This window comes from Chanodichthys erythropterus, chromosome 8 (assembly GCF_024489055.1).
Source record: "Chanodichthys erythropterus isolate Z2021 chromosome 8, ASM2448905v1, whole genome shotgun sequence".
In the NCBI taxonomy this organism is placed as follows: Eukaryota; Metazoa; Chordata; class Actinopteri; order Cypriniformes; family Xenocyprididae; genus Chanodichthys; species Chanodichthys erythropterus.
This window is the reverse complement of record NC_090228.1, coordinates 11,182,078-11,201,981: the sequence shown is the minus strand read 5'-3', so window position 1 is coordinate 11,201,981 and position 19,904 is coordinate 11,182,078. Positions and strand designations below refer to the sequence as shown.

Here is a 19,904-nt window from a genome sequence, read left to right as displayed (position 1 = left end):
CACCTTCAGGGGTCTAATGGAGTCTATGCCTTGATGGGTCAGGGCTGTTTTGGCAGCAAAAGTGGGACCAACACAATGTTAGGAAGGTGGTCATAACACACAAATTGTACTAAATTTAGTGTTCTATAATAAACCCGACTTGAATTGTCAAACCTCATGTAGATAGTTATTATTGGTCAATTATTATATAAAGTTGTGCCTTGATAATAATAGTGTGTATACAGTATAATACAAATGTCAGACCTTTTCTTAGATCTAACTTCATTTTCTTAGACAAAGTAAGTTTTTTTTTGGTGGATGTATGAGGTCAGTCATGTGTCTGAAATACTGTTTCCAAACCGCTGTGCCATTGCACACTATAACTTTTTAAAATCTAAAAATGTAAATAAATAAATGGTTTTCTGTTAGAATAAAGGTGTATCAGACTCTTTTACACTAATGTTGAAATTAGTTCAAAGTATCCATCATTTGATGTGCAAACAAATGAATAATAGTGTTTTCTTAGGGGAGGTTTGTATATACAGTGTCGTATACTGTCGTTTTAGGCCTCAAACAACACATGCTTGACACCGAAAGTATGTGCACTCCAACCTGGAACAAGGGGATAAATTATAGCAAACAACAAAAAGTTGCATGAAGTTTCCCTGGGTGTCCTTGTGACAGGCAGTGCATGGCATAAAATGGCACAGTGCGAAAAAGAGGACAACCCACTAGACAACTAGACGAGAAAGGAAACAGTCATGAAGAAAACATGAGACTTGTATTCTCTTCCTCGACACATATTAAAACAGAGCGAGGCTGGAAACGATTAAACAAAATCTACTGTCGAGGGAAAATATATATAAAACTTTTTTTTTTTCTATCAGTCAAAACTGTGACAGAATTGTCACAGTCTCCTTTGAAGTTAGCGATGGGAGCCAACGAGGGACCTCGCAAGTGGGTAAATAAAAGATGGAGCATTTTTTTCTTCCCTCTTTCCTTCGCTGGTTAATAGGGCAGCCCCCGCTGATCAAAAGAACATTAGCTTTGATTAATCAATCAATGCCCTAGCGGCCCACTCCTTCCTGTCAATGACTGGGGCCGCCAGCTAGCACACTGAATGGAGGTTAGCGTATGATCCAGACCCCTCCTTACAGCATGCAATCATCCGGCTGCCGTTCTCACACTGCGATGCCAGCCGAAATCCCCCAAAATCGATCTTTAGTCCCTTTTACTGCTTTAATTTGTGAACCCTTTCCTGCTAATGACTCTGTTTGAGGTGTATTCATTTTACCACAGCAGACTTCATCCTGTCTGCGCTTCCTCGTTTGAAGTCATTTGAAGTTTTACTGCTGCCACGGAGGTGAAGTTTAGTGCGAATAGCAAGAAAAACATTAAAGAATATTTTAAGTGAAATTAACTTTTGCAGTTTATAGAAATGTTCACTTTATTTTACAACAGTTAAGGTCCGTCAATGAGTTCAAATGGTCTTTAAATATTTAAATTAAATATTTAGTTGTTTAAATATATTGTATAGTTTTTTTTTAAATTAGCATATAGATACACACACACAAACAAAAAAAAACTATTAGTGAGTCATTGAATAATTCACTCAATTGACTCAAATCGAAAAGAAACTGTGTTGTTGCTGCTTTGTTTTCATGTGTAACTTTTTCAGTTAACAGTAGAACAGTTAATATTGTGTCAAATGTAAGTTACTCTTAACTTGTTCATTTAACTTTTGTATAAAACAATATCACATTCGCTGTTGTGTGGAATATCAGCATGGATACTTGGCCTGGGGCTGTTGAATATTAATGCTAATGTACTTACATAAGGGAATATCCACTCAAATGTCTGAACAATTAAAAAACAGCTAGTCTACTCGTACTCGATGACCAACCTTAAAGTTCTTTCATATATTTCACAATACCATTGTTGTTACTTTTAAAAGTAATGAGTTACAATATTGTGTTACTCCCTAAAAAAAAGTTACTAGTTCCCTAAAAAAAGCTACTAGTTCCGTTAGTTACTTTTTTATAGAAAGTAATGCGTTATACCTTGCTTTTTTTTTATATATATAACAAAAAAAATAATAATAATTCTATTTTTACTAAATGTAAAGGCCCTTTCACACCAAAAGTGAAATTAATAAGTCTCAGGCTGAAAGTAATGCAAAGTTAGTTAATAAATGGGAGAACAATGTAACTTGCATTACTTATTTGAAAAAGTAACTCCGATATTTACTTGAAAAAAAGTATTCTGATTACGTAACTCAAGTTCCTTGTAATGCGTTATGCCCAACACTGTTACTGGTTTTCGTTCTGATGGTCTGCTATGCTCCGCAAATGCAAATGTAATTTCATATGACAGGGAAAGTAAACTTTCTTTCCGGAGTTGTGTGTGTAGGGGGGGGGGCTCCCAGTGGGGGACGGAGCGCTGAAGAAGCCCTGTTCCAATTCTGTCATTGTCAAAGTTTGACATAATAAGCGATTGTTCACGCGCCTTTGTTGAGTGATACAACACAAGAGCAGGGTCCCAATTCCTCACTGTTAATTTTTTGTTGTTAAAAGGGAAAAACACAAGATGTCTATTCCTTTAAGGGATGCTTGGCAGTGCTTATGCTAAGTAATATAACAAACCTGTCGTGATGTCTGTTTGAGCACCTTTTATCTTTCCAAATCCACAGGAGGGCTCTACCTTTGCCACGTCGGAGAGAAGCGGCATCTCTGAAATAATTTAAGTAGCCCTTTTTTGAAAGCCCAGACAAGTTAAGAGAATTCACATTTAAGATCAAAGCTGTGCAGTTGCAGTGCCACTAGAGTAAGTATTGGCTCTCTAGCTTTCTATGTTGCGATCAAGTGCTGTTTTTTGTGGGTAAAAGGCTGTGCTCGCTTTTCCTAGCATTAACTATAAAGTTGAGCATGTCTACATGTTTACATCCAGGTGTGTGTGAACAGCTAATGAAGTGTCAAGATATATATGATATCCACTGATGAAAAGCAGGCGTTTATTATGTACCAGACAAAAGATTTATCTCTAACACCAAAGTTAATGTAAAGTCAACAATGGTCATTCATTCTGTTGCTTAAAATGATTCAGTACTTCAGAGGACTTGAGATAGATAAAATGGTTAGTGTGCTCAAAAAAAAGAAAATTCTGTCATCATTTACTCATTTAGTTTCAAACCTGTATGTTTTTTTAATGGAGCACAAAATGAGAAATATTTCTTTTACTTTTTCGTTAGACATGAACGTTTTCGTAACTACACTTTAAAAAGCAATTGTTGTAAGTTGCCTGGTTGCCTTAAAATTTTGAGTTCATTGAAATTAAAAATTTAATAAAATGAAGGCGATTGGTTTAATCAAAAGAAACTCAAAGTATTATGTTATCTAAACCACTTTAATTATTGAAGTTGATTTGATAAAAGAAAAAATGGTGTGATGACAAATCATGAAAATAATTTTTTACAGTGTAGTGCCATACTACTATTTAAGTGATTGTTTTAAATGCAAAAATCGTAAAAAAAAAAAAAATGGCTTTTGCAACCAATGCCATTTTGCTGCCAATGGTGTTGTGTCATTGTTGAAACTCTATGCTTTTCCTCACTCAAAGCCATCGGACAACTTCAAAAGTTTTGAAATATCACGCATTAGTCATTTTGCGCCATTTATGGAGCTTTTTAGGGTTTTTTGGGGTCCATTTTGGAGCTTTCCAGACATTATATCAACAATATGGTAAGAGCTACATAGTGACTCTCTTGTGTCACAGAAGAAAAAAAATAAATAATAACATCATATAGGTTTGGAACATAAGGGTGAGTAAATATGGTAGAATTTTCATATTTAGGTGAACCGTTTCTTTAAAAACACCCTGATGTTTGTGTAAGATTCATCTGAACACCATTATATGTAAGGTTGGAGAAAAGAAAGTTCTTTCACTAGTTTCTTTATTCATCTCTTTTCATTTTTGACAGATAAATCTGCTGGGATTCTCTCTTTTTTCCTTACACAAGAACATCTCTAATTTCATCAGCTCTCCTGACTGACAAGCATCATTACGGATAAAATTATCTTGGTAATTATCCTGCCGAAAAGAGATTTATTTCCCTTTGTGAGGAGGAGAGCGAATCCGTGGGGCCACGCAGTGATCTGCAGCATGGAGACGCTTCGTTAAAATAAGCATCCTAATGAGACGAGCCCTCCTGCAGAGCGCCGAGGCCCAAGCGTTACGCCTAGTAGGAGCACTCGCTTTTGTTCAGATGTGCATTAAGTAAGCGTGAACACGGTATCGTCTGCGTTTGGAGGGCCACTTATCGAGGAATTCACAGTACGTAATTATCTTAATTTGCACCCCGGAGCCATATCCGTTATGAGACCTTCCGCCCATGACTACTCTGACGTAACTCACTCGTAGGCCCGTGCCACGGAAAGGTGTCAAGCTACACTGTTGGGAATGTGAGATGATTAACAGAGTTCATTGACTGAAATACTTACTTGGAGATATTTAGTTTGCAAAACTTTGCCTGTAGTTACAGTTTTGAAAATTTGAATATTAATGCTTGAAAGCAGACTTATCTGTTAACCTGCACTGAGTCGCTGAATATAAAACCATCATGAACAAAAGCAATGTGAATTTTCGAATGATGGAATACTTTTTGTTTCTTAGTAAATCCCCATCCCCATTAAGCATTTATCCAAAGTGATTTACAACTACACATTTGAGCAGTTGAGATGGGGTTCGAACTCACAACCCTCTGCTAGTGTCACGCTCTTCCAAATGCATTGGACATATTTCGATATAGCACATTTTGAAATATGTAAAGTAAAGTACATGAGTGGATTTGTGATGGTAATGTTTTGAGTCTCCACTTGAGTCGTTTGTGTGTTTGATTTTCATAATAGATCATTAGCAATTGTACAGGTTGACTAATTTTGTCATTAGACTCAGAGTTTAGGTGAAGCTTATGGGGAAACAAGCTCTTTACGATAATGAGCACCAGTGTTTGCTGTAATTAAGTGCAGAACAAGTGGCCTCTTTTCCTAATGGCTCTGCTAGTTAAGGGTCATTGTCAATGGATAGATTATTAAAGACTGAAAGAACTTAACAGATGCCTACTGAAGCAGCAGACAACTTTCAGAGTACACAAGAAGGCTTTTAACCAGAAGCTGCCATGTTGTTTCTGTGATACTATCTTTTGGTAACCTAACATTGTTTTTTTTTTTTTCAGTTGCAGTACTGATGGACTGAGGGGATCTCTAACATTAAGCAAGGTAAAAAGTTTAAATAATTTTAGGGACTCTTGACTTTTTTCATTCTTTGTATATCTTACTGTTTGTTGTTCTTCTGATCTAAATTACAGTGCTTCTAGTCATATATCCAAGGTTTTATATGGAAGTCCATTTCTACCACAACAGAAAAAAAAACATGTTTTGGTCTATCATAAAAGTCCAAATTTTTAGATACTAAAGGGCTGTACACAACACAGTTTTTAACTAAAAACTGAAAACTTTAATGTGTTTTGGCTGCATTTACACGACAACAGCGTTTTGGGGGACTGAAAATGCAAACATTTGAAAACGGGTTTCAAAGTGTGAGTTTTTGAAAACTAAACTGTTATCTTGTCAGTGTAAACTACAAAAACACAAATTTGTGAAAACGGTGATGTCATGCGCACGCATATTACGTGTTCAGTCTTTAGGCGCATAGTGTTTCTGTACAAAATTACATCGCCAACTAGTGGCCTGGCATGTATAATACATCATTTTTTGTCATTTTTGCAGATCCAGGTGAACATGGATGTTTTGACTACGTTGTTATCTGTATGAGAAAAACGCAAAGGAAAAACTTGTCCATTTTTAGTACATCGTTGTCGTAGAAATGTATTCCAAGTCATAATTATGAGATTACAAAGTCATAAATGTCATAAGTCATGTTGAAATTGTTGAAGTATCTCATAATTTAAACTTTTTATGTCATCATTTAGATTTTTTATTTTTTTATGACATATCTAATAATGTTATCTCATAATTGTGGTTTATCTCATCATTTTATATATATATATATATATATATATATATATATATATATATATATATATATATATATATATATATATATAATTATTATTATTATTACAGTCAATCCAAAATTTATTCAGACACCTTGAACATTTCATTAATTAATACAGTTTATTCACTATAGTTTCAAAAATGGTAATAAAATATGACAAGATCTCAGAATTAAACTCTTAATCTAAAATCTTAATTATGTCAGATACTTAAGCAAAACATGGTCAGGTCAAAGTGTCTGAATAATTTTTGGTTCCAGATTATTATCAATTTTACTGGTGGTCCACTGTATGAATAATTTTTGGGTACAATATGTCAGTTTACTTTATATATTACTATTATTACTATATAATATATCAAAAATAATTTTAATAATTAAAAAATTAAATTAAATTAAAAATTATGTCAATCAGAGCTTAACGGCAACTGCAGCCAAAAAAAAAAAAAAAAAAAAAAAATTATATATATATATATATATATATATATATATATATATATATATATATATATATATATATATATATATATATATATATATATATATATTTTTTTTTTTTTTTTTGGCTGCAGTTGCCGTTAAGCTCTGATTGACATAGAAACAGTATCCTGTGACTCACCAAAAACTTTAGCTATACCAAGACTTGCAGTCATGTTATTATGTGCATCCAAATTCCAGACTTGTGCACTTTTCTATCCCATTTTGTAGTATAAATAGTGTGAGTAATGTGTTCACACTGAAAATTCCAAAGAGATAAAGTGCACTTCAAACACCCAGATGATGCACTTAATTATCCTGATATCCATGTAGTAAAAATAGGTAATTCAGACGTGTTTTTTGGTGACATAAAACTGTCAGCCCTGTCAAAGCGGGTCACCTTCATATGCTGATTGCATGATGAAAATTTATGGCGTACACATGCATCCAAGCAAGTATTTGTACATACTCAGCATTCTGCTTTTGAATACCCAGGCACAGTGTGTGTGACAGTGCTGGAAGAAATGTAGACGCCGCCTTGGGTCGATACAAAAATGTATGTGCTTGGAGCCTAGGAGGCATTCAGTAATGAAATCAATAGCTGTGCTTGGCTCCTAGCATTAAGATCATTGGTCTGGCTGTTATTTAGTCATCGTTGTCCTACAACCCGGGTGCAAGTTGGCTACCAGTGAAAAATCAATAAAGTGACACCACAGTCGGCATCCCAATTACTGGTGAGACTGGTGAGAGATCAATTCATGTGTTGGCCATTAACAGGTCCTTTTGGGAAATCATACTGCATTATTTGTGTTCGGTTCTCTCTCGTACAAGCGCTCTCCTTCCCTGTCTCGCTCTAAAACGGTGAATTATACAAATCAACAAGAGATTGTACAGCCAAAGACCTAGTTACCTTGTTTTGCTTTGCTTTGTGCAACCCTCACATCAGTGATCACACAATAGCATGTAGTTTTTGGTTGTTAGCATTGTGCGCTATGGCCTACAAGTCAGATGTGATGCAAAAAGAGATAATGGATCGTTTGGACTCTAAATTGTTATTTGATTAGCCAAAAAAGTAGCAAAAAAATAATTACCCATTTACCATTGTTTGGAAAAAGCTTGATTCGGATATGATAAACTGTAAATCGTAAATATAAAAAAATATTTTAACATTGAATATTATACATGTCTCCATGAATTTTGTATTAAAGCATATAATACGATTTTTTGCTGGCTCTTCAAAAAAAAAACAAATTTAAAAACAAATAATTTTTATTTTATTTTTTTATATGGACTACCATTCAAAGATTTGAGGTTGGTAAATTAATTTTTTTTTTAATGGTTTTTAGAAGAATGCTTACCTAGGCTGCATTTATTTGATCAAAAATACAAGAAAAAACAGTAATATTGTGGCATTTATTAAAATTTTTTTTTTTATTATTTTTTATATTTATTTATTTTTTAAATGTCATTTATTCCTGGAATAGCAAAGTTGAATTTTCAGCATCATTACTCCAGTCTTTATCACAGATCATGTGACTCTGTGTTACATGATCCTTCAAAAAAATCATTAATTCATCATATTTCTTATTATTATGAGTGTTGAAAACCATTTAAAACAATGGAAACTGTGATGCATTCTTTTCCCAGGATTTTTAGATAATTAGAAAGTTGAAAATAACCCTATTTATTTAAAATAGAAATCTTTTGTAACATTATAAATGTCTTTACTGTCACTTTTGATCAGTTGAATGCATTTTTGCTTAATAGAACTATTAATTTCTTTAAAAAATATATCTTACTGACCCCAAATTTTGAATGGTAGTGTATTAAAGGGATAGTTCACCAAAAAACTTAAAATTCTGTCATCATTTACTCCAAACCTGTACGAGTTTCTTTCTTCTGTTGAGCTAAAAAGATATTTTGAAGCAAGTTGGTAAGCAGACAGTTGACAGTAGCCATTGACTTCCATAGTAAAAAAAAAAAAATACTATGGAAGTCAATGGCCGTCAACTGTCTGGTTACCAACTTGCTTCAAAATATCTTTTTGGGTGAACTATCACTTTAATGCTTAACTTTGTTGTGCATAAAATTTATTCAACTATAATGGCAAAGGAAATGACAGTCGCTTTGCCATTTACCAGCTGTATTGTGAAGGTTTTAAAAGTGCATACTTTTAATTGTTTTAAAATAAATACTTTGCATTTATTCTGAATTCATAATATGTACACCACTGAAAGATTACCCAGTTCAGTTTGATAAAAATGTCATATAATTGAAATTCATAAGTCTTGGCAAAAGTGTTGAAACTGTGCTTACACTAGGCAGCCATGCAGCTTGCAGTGTTTAAAGTCAATTTTTTTTATTAAATCTGAAACTATACTAAGTCTGAAGAAAAAGCAGTTAGCGTTCTTCAGGTGATGTGCAAATCAAACACTAATGATATGTGTCTTACAGCATTACTATTCTGATGGTGAAGTTGTTGACACCTGACACAGACCACACTGTTAAATCTCTGACTGCGGAGCGACATCTTTAAATCCCTTGCCCCACTTTGATTGACATCTCTCATGTGCTCCTCTGGCAAAGTAGCACAGTCCCACATTTCTCCCTGGAATGGTAAACACGAGGTAAAACATATTAGTTGGAGAAGCCGGCAAACGCGACGTGTCAGTAGGAGAATATCTCATCAGTCCACATTCTTTATCAACTAGTTCTCCGCGTCGCACTTTCTCGTGCAGCTCATGCATATGTAAAGACCAGAATATGTTCCAGCAGCGATAAGGATGTTTCTCGCACCTGCAATGCCTTACAAAAACACGAGCACAATGGCAACATGACGTGCAGCTGTTTAGCGTGACAGTGGTGTAATTGTAAGGAGGGAGAAGACGTCTTGCTCTTCACTCAGCTTGAGACAAGACCAACTTCTCGCTTCGAGATACTCTGCTGAGGAAGATGACAGGATCGGAGAATGACTAGATCTCTTTAGTGCCTACAATTACATTGCATGATGCCTTATGGGTGCAGTCAACAGAATAAGGCCTAACGAAGCGGATACCTTAAACGCATACCATCAAGATAGCAATGGTTAAGTGCCAATGCATGCGGCGTTCAGCATGACACTGAAAACACCTGAAAAAAAATGCTCTTTTATATAGAAGTGGAAGAAAAACACAAAGGGCCGGTTTCACAGACCGGGCTTAGGCTAAACCATGATTAAGCTTTATTTCAATTAGGGTATTTAAGTAGCTTTTATAAACATACCCTAGAAAAAAACATTACTGGTGTGGTGTGCATCTTGGGGGAAAAAACAATGGCTCTGACATATTTTAAAGGTGCCCTAGAACTTTTTTTAAAAAGATGTAATATAAGTCTAAGGTGTCCCCTGAATGTGTCTGTGAAGTTTCAGCTCAAAATACCCCATAGATTTTTTTTAATTCATTTTTTTAACTGCCTATTTTGGGGCATAACTAGAAATGAGCCTATTCAGGGTGTGTGGCCCTTTAAATCTCGTGCTCCACGCCCCAAGAGCTCGCGCTTGCCTTAAACAACATAAAAAAAGTCCACACAGCTAATGTAACCCTCAAAATGGATCTTTACAAAGTGTTCGTCATGCAGCATGTCTAATCGCGTAAGTACAGTGTACACTTTAATCACATTTAACAGTACATTAGCAACATGCTAACAAAACATTTAGAAAGACAATTTACAAATATCACTAAAAATATCATGTTATCATGAATCATGTCAGTTATTATTGCTCCATCTGCCATTTTTTGCTATTGTCCTTGCTTGCTTACCTAGTCTGATGATTCAGCTGTGCACATCCAGACGTTCTGCCCTTGTCTAATGCCTTTCATAATGTTGGGAACATGAGCTGGCATATGCAAATATTGGGGGCGTACACCCGACTGTTACGTAACAGTCGGTGTTATGTTGAGATTCGCCTGTTCTTCTGAGGTCTTTTAAACAAATGAGATTTATGTAAGAAGGAGGAAACAATGGAGTTTGAGACTCACTGTATGTCTTTTTCATGTACTGAACTCTTGTTATTCAACTATGCCGAGGTAAATTCAATTTTTGAATCTAGGGCACCTTTAAGATGTGTCAGTGCAAGTTGCTTTAAGTTAAAACAGCTCAAACCTGCATTTTAGTCTAGGACTAGCTTAAGCCTCATCTGTGAAACAAGGGGAAAATGTATATTTGTTCTGTCCCAAGCAACTTCAAAAAACACATGCTCTTATGGAAACAAGTCATAATTAGTACGAGATGGAAGTCATTGCTTTACTTCAGTCGTATCAACTTTTATGCTTTTTTTTTTGTTGTTGGTCTGGTTACATGCCAAAGGTTTAAAAGTCAGGTTAGATGATTTTGCCATCTCATACAAACTCTGAGACCAGTTTGGAAACTATAACCTTTTGTAATGCTTGCATAAGTAAATCAATAATAAAATGCTCTGTTAAGTTTGGATATAGGCCTATATACAGATCATAATGTAAATGTAGGAATACATAACTTTTATGACTACTTAAATATTGGAAAACACTGTTTAATGTTACTTTTGTAGATTTTAAATTGAAATAAAACTTTTCAAGACCCCTCAAACCTTGTTTTGTTTTCACCAATATCAGTTAACCTGTATCAAAAAAGCATTCGTTTTGATTACACGGGTAATAAAACGTCCTATATTGTTCCAATCACAGAAGCACACTTTTATTGCCTGGGTAAAAGGCAGGTGAGATGATATGCCAGATAAACTGGGTTGAAGTCAAAATATTTTGCAACCCCCCTTTACTGTTACATAACGTAACACACAGGCTTAGGGAATCACCATAAAAATGCAATCATACTTGCCAACAGTGTTATGCATTGCAAAAAGCAACGACAGTTAATGTGTTTGATTTGGCTGGAAGACTTTACTGTAAAATCTAGGATTAGTCATTGGTCCACAAGGCTCCAAAAGACCAAAGAATTAAACTGTTAACTTGATATTACTACAAGAAAATCACGCTACAAGGAATGCGCTGGCGTTGGTCCAAGTAGGCTGTCCCACACGGAACTTTCAACATAACTGAGCAATCTCAGATTTCAAAACGCTGTCTGACAAGCACTTGAGTCGTCAACCAGGTAAGAATGGAGAGACATTTCCCTTTGTTGCCTCAGTTTTGCTATTTCTGCATTTTACTGGAGAGGGTGTGCGTGACAACCTCCAAATATAAACTCTGTAAACATTGGACCAAACTACATACGAGCGAATGGACCGAACTCGAATACCCCCTCTATTATACAGAATGAAGCGGCACAATGCATTATAGTAGATATGAACTTTCAGTGTAAACAGGTTCATTAAAATGGAGGCGGTATTGTTGTGTTGTCGGGTCGCTCGCTTGCAGTGTGGACACGGCGCAACAGTGTGTGGATGGGTTGTAAGAATAGTGAGCAAAACATGGTGTGGTAATTTAATTTTACACAGTGTTTGTAAAGTAAGAGCTGAATGTGCAACGGTATTGAACTTTTTTTATTCTCTGGGCTCTGAAAATATGAACCGTATAATTAGGCTACAGTAGCAGGTGGCATTTCCTCAACTGAATTTCTTCAAAAACGCCCAATTCGTGAATGAATCATTTTCTGAGGCGGATCCTTATATGGCCAGTTGAACCGGTTCACAAAACTTGACTCGTTCACGAAGCGATGAAATTATCAAACAAAACATGACTGTATGACATTTATTAAAAACGAATTGGTTTTAATAAACAGTGTGGCTGTATTTCATGTGCTGTAGAACAAAACGTGAAAGTAATTACAGGATAGACAGTAAGGAATCGGTGAATTGTTTTATGAATCAGTTATTTGAAAAGAATTGATCAAAAGAACTGTTTCACAGAAACTGTTTAAGGGTTAGTTCACCCCAAAATGAAAATAATGTCATTTATTACTCATCCTCGTGCTGTTCTACATCCGCAAGACCTTCATTAATCTTCGTAACACAAATTAAGATATTTTTGTTGAAATCCGATGGCTCCGTGATTTCTCTCTCAAGATCCATAAAGGTACATATTTAAATCAGTTCATGTGAGCACAGTGGTTCAATATTAATATTATAAAGAGACCAGAATATTTTTGGTGCGCCAAAAAAACAAATAACGACTTATTTAGTGATGGCTGATTTCAAAACACTGCTTCAGTAAGCTTCGGAACGTTATTAATCAGTGTGTCGAATCATGATTTGTGTGTCAAACTGCTGAAATCACGTGACTTTGGCGCTCCGAACCGCTGATTCTATACGCTGATTCTCTTCCTGAAGCAATGTTTTGAAATCTGCCATCACTATATAAGTCGTTATTTTGTTTTTTTGGCACTCCAAAAATATTCTGGTCGCTTTATAATATTAATATTGAACCACTGTACTCACATGAACCAATTTAAATATGTTTTTAGTACCTTTATGGATCTTGAGAGAGGAAAAGTCATTGCTCCCTATGCAGGCCTCACGGAGCCATTGGATTTCAACAAAAATATATTAATTTGTGTTCCGAAGATTAACGAAGGTCTTACGGGTGTGGAACGGCATGAGGGTGAGTAATAAATGACAGGATTTTAAATTTTGGGTAAACTAACCCTTTAAGTTCTCGTGTCTGTCTATTGGTCTAGGCATAATATCTAGACATAACATGCTGAACATAATAGTAGCCTAATATAAGCTGCATTTATGCTTTAAGGTAGGCCAAACTTCCTAATGTCTATTGTTATTGCCCTTATTTGCTTTTGTTCTGTATGGTTCTATGTTGTCCTTCTGAAGGAAATTTAGCAAAATGGCCGACCTGATAAACAGTGATGTGTTCCTGGCCTTCTCCACATATGCAACTATTGTCATTCTCAAAATGATGTTCATGGCTCCTCTGACTGGATACTTCAGGATAACCAGAAAGGTGCAATTGGTTTGATATAGATTGCAATAAAGAAACAAGTGACTGATTCATTCTGCATTATGTTGACATTAACTTTGAACATTGAAAAATGCAAGAATTATAGTTCCTCTTTATGTTCATCATACAGGCTTTTTCAAACTGGGAGGACACTGCGATGGCCAAAAATGATCCAGAGGAGAGAAAGAAGATGCTCCAGACCAATCCTGATGTAGAACGTGTACGAAGGTAATAGAAAAGGACCGGTCTATCCTCATTTAACCTGTTATTCTCTTATATTCTCAGTGATTTTTGCTCTTTAATCACAGGTGCCATCAGAATGATCTGGAGAACATCATTCCCTTTGTGGTGATCGGTCTCCTGTACGCACTGACGGGGCCGGATCTCTCCACGGCTCTGCTGCACTTCCGAGTGTTTGTGGCTTCACGTTTTATTCACACGGTATCTTACGTGATGGGTCTGCCCCAGCCTAGCAGAGGTCTATCCTGGATGGTGGGAATGATCACAACGTTCTCAATGGCCTACAGGGTGCTCACCACAGCACTCCTTCTCTAAAGACGCTGTTGCACTGCAGAACAGAAGAGGCCTGTTTTAACCTATATCTTTTATTGTCCCTTGTTTGATCTTTTCTTATTGCACTGTATGTAGTTCATAATTAAAAACTGTCATAATTCATCTGTATTTTTGATGTATTTGCAGTTACCAAAATACAAGTATTCATTTATAAGTCTGTAAAGGTGCTAATGTCACTGCTTAACTTCTGAATGTTTGTTAACAGTAAATAAGTCATTGTCACAATGACTCAGCATTCAGCGGAGGGTTGCTATCAATGCTGAGTCTTTTTAGGATGCATTCCAAGTTTTCAAACCTGCTTTTCTTCAGTACTTCAATGAGACCTTGAATGATAACTTTATAATTTGTAATATACTAATATATATTAAACTTTGTGGCATGACTTACAGGATTCTTCACTGAACATTTTGCAACATATCTATCACAGTGTTGTTTGGTCACTTTGGGAGACATTACAAAATCAGTATGATTACAGTATGACCTGCGAAACAATGCAGCGAGCAACATTTTTGCTGTTTCATAATTTTTTTGTTTCATATTTGTTTCCTTGTTTAAATTTAGCTAAAAATCTCTTAAATTATACTATAATATGGTATCCACTGTGGCAAGATACACAAGTAGTACTGGTGCATGTTGTCACAAAAATGTGTTCAATCAGCTGTATTTTTTTTCTTGGGACATTTAAAAGAAAAAAGAAATGTTAATAACCTTAAGGTATGTGCTTATAGAGTAAAAAACAAAATCACCCGTGAGGAATATTAATCAAAAATGTGACAACTAGCATTTACTGCAGTTCATGTATTTCCTGGGAATCGAACCAATAATCTTGGCGTTGCTACCGTCATGCTGCATTGTTTGAGCTACAGCAAAGTGCCTGAGGAGATCTAGGTCTATATGTGATGTATAAATCGTGCAAAACAAACAGTTGCATAAATATAACCGTTAAGTTATTTGCATGTGAGGCTTGAAACGCCCATCCGTCTGAGTCTGACGTTAGCTCAGGAAGCACTGTGAAACTGAGTAGCATCAAAAAAGGTGAGAAACGCGTCAAAACGCGGTTAAAACTTCATTTTAACCTTTTGTTTTTGTACTTTTAGTCTTCTTGTCAGAATTTCTGTTTTATAAAATACATTTCCATGCATTTTTAACATTCCAGAAAGACCGCCTTCGGCGTCCTATTTTTCGCTATTAAACATGTAAACAAACCACACATGTATGCAAAAACTATATTGGATGTTACGATATTAAACATTTATAATATGACAGCCTTTTAATTGTGCGATGTGAACGGTAGAGAAAGGGGTATTTAGTTCTTTTCGTGTAACAACTGTACTAAATTCAACTTTAAAAGGACTTTCTTAAAGAAATAGTTAAGTTTCTGTAACAGTTTTTTGGGGGGTGTGGGAATTTTTGTCCACTTTCTGTAAAGAAAACTCGGTGAATAGCACGTTTGAAGCTTGGCTTTGTTATACTGACAAGATACTGGAAAATCCAGTTTAAACTGGCAGCTGTTTTGGAACATGGTTTTTTTAACTCCTCCAAGTTGGTAGAAATTGACCAGATTTGTTAGTAAGGGCAATAGGAGGAGTGAACAAATATATTTTCTATCATAATAACCAGCGTTGCTTTAGTGAGAATTTTGCATACGAGTAACTGTCTTGTCCTTTGGCTTTATTCATATATGTATGTTTACTTTTTGTTTCCTGTTTGTACTACCCACCACAATTTGAATAAAGATGGCAGAAGTTGTGCACATGATTGACACCGAGGTCTTCCTGGCCTTCTCCACATATGCAACCATTGTCATCCTCAAAATGATGCTGATGAGCCTTGTGACTTCATACTTTCGTTTGACAAAACAGGTACACTGCATGTTGTGCTCAATTATTTACAGCTTATACAAGCTGCATTATATTTGAACACTTAAAATTTCGCAGATTTAATGACTCCTCTTTTAGGTTTTTGCAAACATTGAGGACACCACCTTGGTGAAGACCACAGAAGACAGGAAGAAACTGGTCAGGCTTGATCCGGATGTGGAAAGAGTGCGACGGTAAACTTATAAACTGTTTTATGACAAGATCCCTGGGTGAGCGATGAAGGTGTTACTGATGTTGTCTCATTCTGATGCCTTTGTTCTTGAAACACAGATGCCATCAGAATGACCTGGAAAACATTGTTCCCTTTGTGGTGGTCGGTCTTCTGTATGCACTCACTGGGCCGGATCTCTCCACGGCTCTTTTGCACTTCCGGGTGTTTGTGGGGTCACGCATCATCCACACAGTGACCTATGTTATGGCTCTGCCCCAGCCTAGCAGAGGTCTGGCCTTTGGTGTGGGGCTGTTCACAACTTTGTCTATGGCCTACAGGGTGCTCACCACCGCTCTTTTTCTCTAATGGGAGAGCTCACTACATTTAAAATCATTTTGTTTAAGTTTACATGCTTTTTGCAGTCTTGTGTGAAAGAAAATGTCTTTTTTTATTTTTTATTTTAACCATTTTTTAGTGTGTTTTATACTGGTTTTTAGTACCACACCTCTTTAAATGTACTTTATAGTGTAAATGAAAGCCTTTAAACTGCTGACAATATTTAACTCCTGACACACATTTGAGGATGAGTCTGTATTGTACATTGAACAGGCATTTGTTTTTTGTTACTTATTAATCATGAGCAACAGACTGGAGCAATAATTAGGCCTATGTATGTTTGTGCATGTAGTTTTACACCAGTTGTAAAGACAAGCACAGGAAAATATTCAATTAGCATTTTGTATGCTATTGTCAACAGGTTTAAAGAAAGCAAAAGAAAGGGGGTGGGGGGGGGGGTATTAATGGATTAAAGAGAGTTTGAAAATAAAAAAGTTTCTGACAAATGGTTTTGATTAATCTTTTAAAGTTAGAACCGGTGCATGTTTTGTCCACTAGAGGGAGCTATTTGAAAGCCCAAGTAGTAGTAATGTTTACATTCATGTTTGTCTAATGCACATGGAGCACCTCTTTATTTGTTTCTAGTTCAACCTTGACTTGCAAAACATTAATTTCTGTGCACTCTGTGTCTATTCTTCCTCAACAAATAAACTTAACTCTTTTATACAGCTACACCACTAACATTGATGGTGATGTACATTAGCAGATGTTTGGTAAAAATAGCCCTGCTTAACAGAACGATGAATGATATCTTATTATTCCTGCTTCACTCATTACCTTGATATGTTTTGAAAAGCTTGTAAACATATTTCATGTAATTACGAAAAATCTAATCATTATAACATAATTAGCCTTAGATACATTTAAATGAGTCTTTCAGTGTTTTGTCTTGAAGTGTTTCAGTCTTTATGACATTTAAAAAAAAAAGTTATATTTTTGAAGTAAAAAAAAAAAATCTAAGTTCACTTTATTGCAATGACATTTAGGTAAAACTCAACACAGCCATGAACAATCAAATCTTTTGAAAACAACTTCAACTTTGAAGCAAAGTAAGAATATCTGAAATTCTGCATTAAAGAAAAATGAAGGTAAGTGAAAATATGCATTATATTTGTGTTTAAGAAAGTGAAAGGAGTTTAGCCTTACACTGGCAAACAACTCTGGGATCTTAAGGTCAGCGTGAAACAGAAGTTGTGACAGTCTTTCATATTGTGCCATATTTAAGAGCAATGGCTTATTGAACAACAACAGCAACAAAATGTAGCGCAGGATTTTATCCGGCAGTTATTGTTTCAAGGATTATGAAAAGTGAGTATTGAGTGAGTCAACACAGGAAGAGCAAGTTATGCCATTTTGACCCATCAAAAGGTAAATGCATTTAAAGGCACAATATGTAAGATTTTTGGATTAAAATATCCACACAAAAAAACTCTAAAACAGGGTTATATATTTTGTTAACTTTTGTACTTACAGTATCCCAGATATTTACAAGAATGCTTATATCCAGAGAAATAAGTAATTTTTACGTTGGACACACACCGTGTGTCGTCTATCAGTGACATCATATCTGCGTTACCCTTGATTTATTTTGTAGTAACCATGGAAACACCAGAGATGCTTTAATATATTATACGTTTTATTAGACAAGTGAACAACTGTTTGGATACATTCATGAACAGAAAACTAATCATTATTATCAATCGTTTTTATTGTTTGAATCACATTTTCTTGATTTACCCTGAGTACCATGTTTTACCATGCCTAATATCGATCTAGCTTACTGTAGTGTGTAACAAGTGTCTCACAGCAGCCGCCGAGCAAACGCATAGAGTAACGTTATAACATCATTTTTAACACACTCGAATGTATCTAATATGATAAAGAGCGCTGTGTTACCCCACATACGCTTGACCGGAAGAAGCGGAAGCGGCGACGGTGGCATAATAAAAGTTCTGCTGCAGTCGAGCCATGTGTCGCACTCGTCTCTGCCTCGTTGCTCTCCCACTCAGCACTGCACTGCTTCATACAGTAACATTAATAATCTCATCCATGAACATGATTTCTGCCCAAGTCGCATTCTGATTCTTTTCCACCAGCTGTGAGGTGAAGACCACATATCCCAAGAATCTGCGCTCAATCTCAAGCTATGCCTTTGTTTTGAATAGGCAAATGGTGAAAAACTATATTGTGCCTTCAAGAGCAGCAACATGCATTAAAAATAAAATTTCAATTGATCAAGCTGTTTGAAAAGAGATTTATATTGAAGGTGCAATATGTATGATTTTCTGTCTGCTAGAGGTCGCTATAGAGGCCTATTCAAAACAAATGCGTAGCTTGATGATGGCAAGTTTGAGCGCGGAATCTTGGGACATGTGGTCTTCACCTCACAGCTGGTGGAAAACAATTGGGATAGGAATCGGGAAGTAATCATGTTCAAGGATGCGTTACTGTAGTGTGAAGCAGAGCAGGACTGAGTGTTGTGGGAACTGAAAGAGGCCGCTGGAGCAATTGCGCAACACACGCCTCATGAGCAGCGAAACTTTTATTATGACACAGTCACCGGCGCTGCTTTCGCTTTTCCGGTCAAGCGTATGAGGTAAGCTCTGTTTATCATATTAGATACATTTGAGTGTGTTGAAAATGTTATAACATTATATTGTGCGTTCGCTCGGCTGCTGCTGTGAGACACTTGTAGATATTTTAGTGCAAAATTCTTACATATTGCATGTTTAAGGACAAATAGGACCACTATCTTTTCATAGTCTTAATTTTAATTTAAATGTTTTTTTAAAAAACATTATTTTTCACTTATTTTATGTTGTTGCAGCACCTCTCTTACAAATCTGTCACTAACATGTTTTTTAGTTCATGTCTCTATGAAGCTCCTTTTTCTGAAAAGTGCAATGTGCTCTGATTGGTCGACTGGACCAGTGTGTTGTGATTGGTCAACCGATTCAAATGTATTTTGGAAATGTCACTCCACTTACTATAACTGTGAGTTTCAATGCTCTAATGCAACCAGGTCTCACCAACTTTTTTTGCTTATGCCCTCGGAGGGAATTGTTTATATGAGGAATATTGTGACGTGTAAGTTCCCAGAAGAAAACTCCAGACTACATTCAAAGCATTTCAGGGAGTTCAGAAACAGTACTTGCTGATATAGAGAGTAACTCCTTTAGAGTGGAATTTGTGAAACTTTTTTTTTGCTCAAACAGCAACATAACACACCAAAGAATGTTCAAAATGTTAAACAAGCGTAATAGGATCCCTTTAAACCAACCTGTGTCTTGAGTGTTTGAGCATCCTTCAGCTACCTCGTCCTTCTCTTTAACCAGCCCTCTCTTGGTGACGCAGTAAATACTACTACTTAGCCCCAAGGTCGCCACGGCCGGCCATGCATATGCCCCGTAAAGGCTTTTTCTCATTTGTTTTGGGTCTGTGCCCAGCTCCAGGATG

At 35.9% G+C, this 19,904-nt stretch overlaps 2 protein-coding genes across 2 annotated transcripts; both read left to right on the top strand.

The window, feature by feature from the left end:
- Positions 1 to 11,500: 11,500 nt before the first annotated feature.
- mgst1.2 (microsomal glutathione S-transferase 1.2) lies at positions 11,501 to 14,422 on the top strand. Its single transcript, XM_067391783.1, has 4 exons — positions 11,501 to 11,649; positions 13,322 to 13,451; positions 13,579 to 13,676; positions 13,757 to 14,422. The coding sequence occupies exons 2-4, from the start codon at positions 13,335 to 13,337 to the stop codon at positions 14,001 to 14,003; spliced, it is 462 nt and encodes a 153-aa protein (XP_067247884.1). The 5' UTR covers positions 11,501 to 11,649; positions 13,322 to 13,334; the 3' UTR covers positions 14,004 to 14,422.
- Positions 14,423 to 14,841: 419 nt separating this feature from the next.
- mgst1.1 (microsomal glutathione S-transferase 1.1) lies at positions 14,842 to 16,826 on the top strand. The gene is made up of 4 exons (XM_067391782.1): positions 14,842 to 15,056; positions 15,758 to 15,883; positions 15,980 to 16,074; positions 16,172 to 16,826. Exons 2-4 carry the CDS (start codon positions 15,758 to 15,760, stop codon positions 16,416 to 16,418), a joined length of 468 nt encoding a protein of 155 aa, XP_067247883.1. The 5' UTR covers positions 14,842 to 15,056; the 3' UTR covers positions 16,419 to 16,826.
- Positions 16,827 to 19,904: the final 3,078 nt, after the last annotated feature.

Coding starts and splice junctions, on each gene's coding strand:
- mgst1.2 (XM_067391783.1), top strand. CDS start 13,335: ATGGCCGACCTGATAAACAGTGATGTGTTCCTGGCCTTCTCCACATAT. Junction 13,452..13,578: donor ACTTCAGGATAACCAGAAAG/GTGCAATTGGTT, acceptor TTCATCATACAG/GCTTTTTCAAACTGGGAGGA. Junction 13,677..13,756: donor GATGTAGAACGTGTACGAAG/GTAATAGAAAAG, acceptor CTTTAATCACAG/GTGCCATCAGAATGATCTGG.
- mgst1.1 (XM_067391782.1), top strand. CDS start 15,758: ATGGCAGAAGTTGTGCACATGATTGACACCGAGGTCTTCCTGGCCTTC. Junction 15,884..15,979: donor ACTTTCGTTTGACAAAACAG/GTACACTGCATG, acceptor CTCCTCTTTTAG/GTTTTTGCAAACATTGAGGA. Junction 16,075..16,171: donor GATGTGGAAAGAGTGCGACG/GTAAACTTATAA, acceptor CTTGAAACACAG/ATGCCATCAGAATGACCTGG.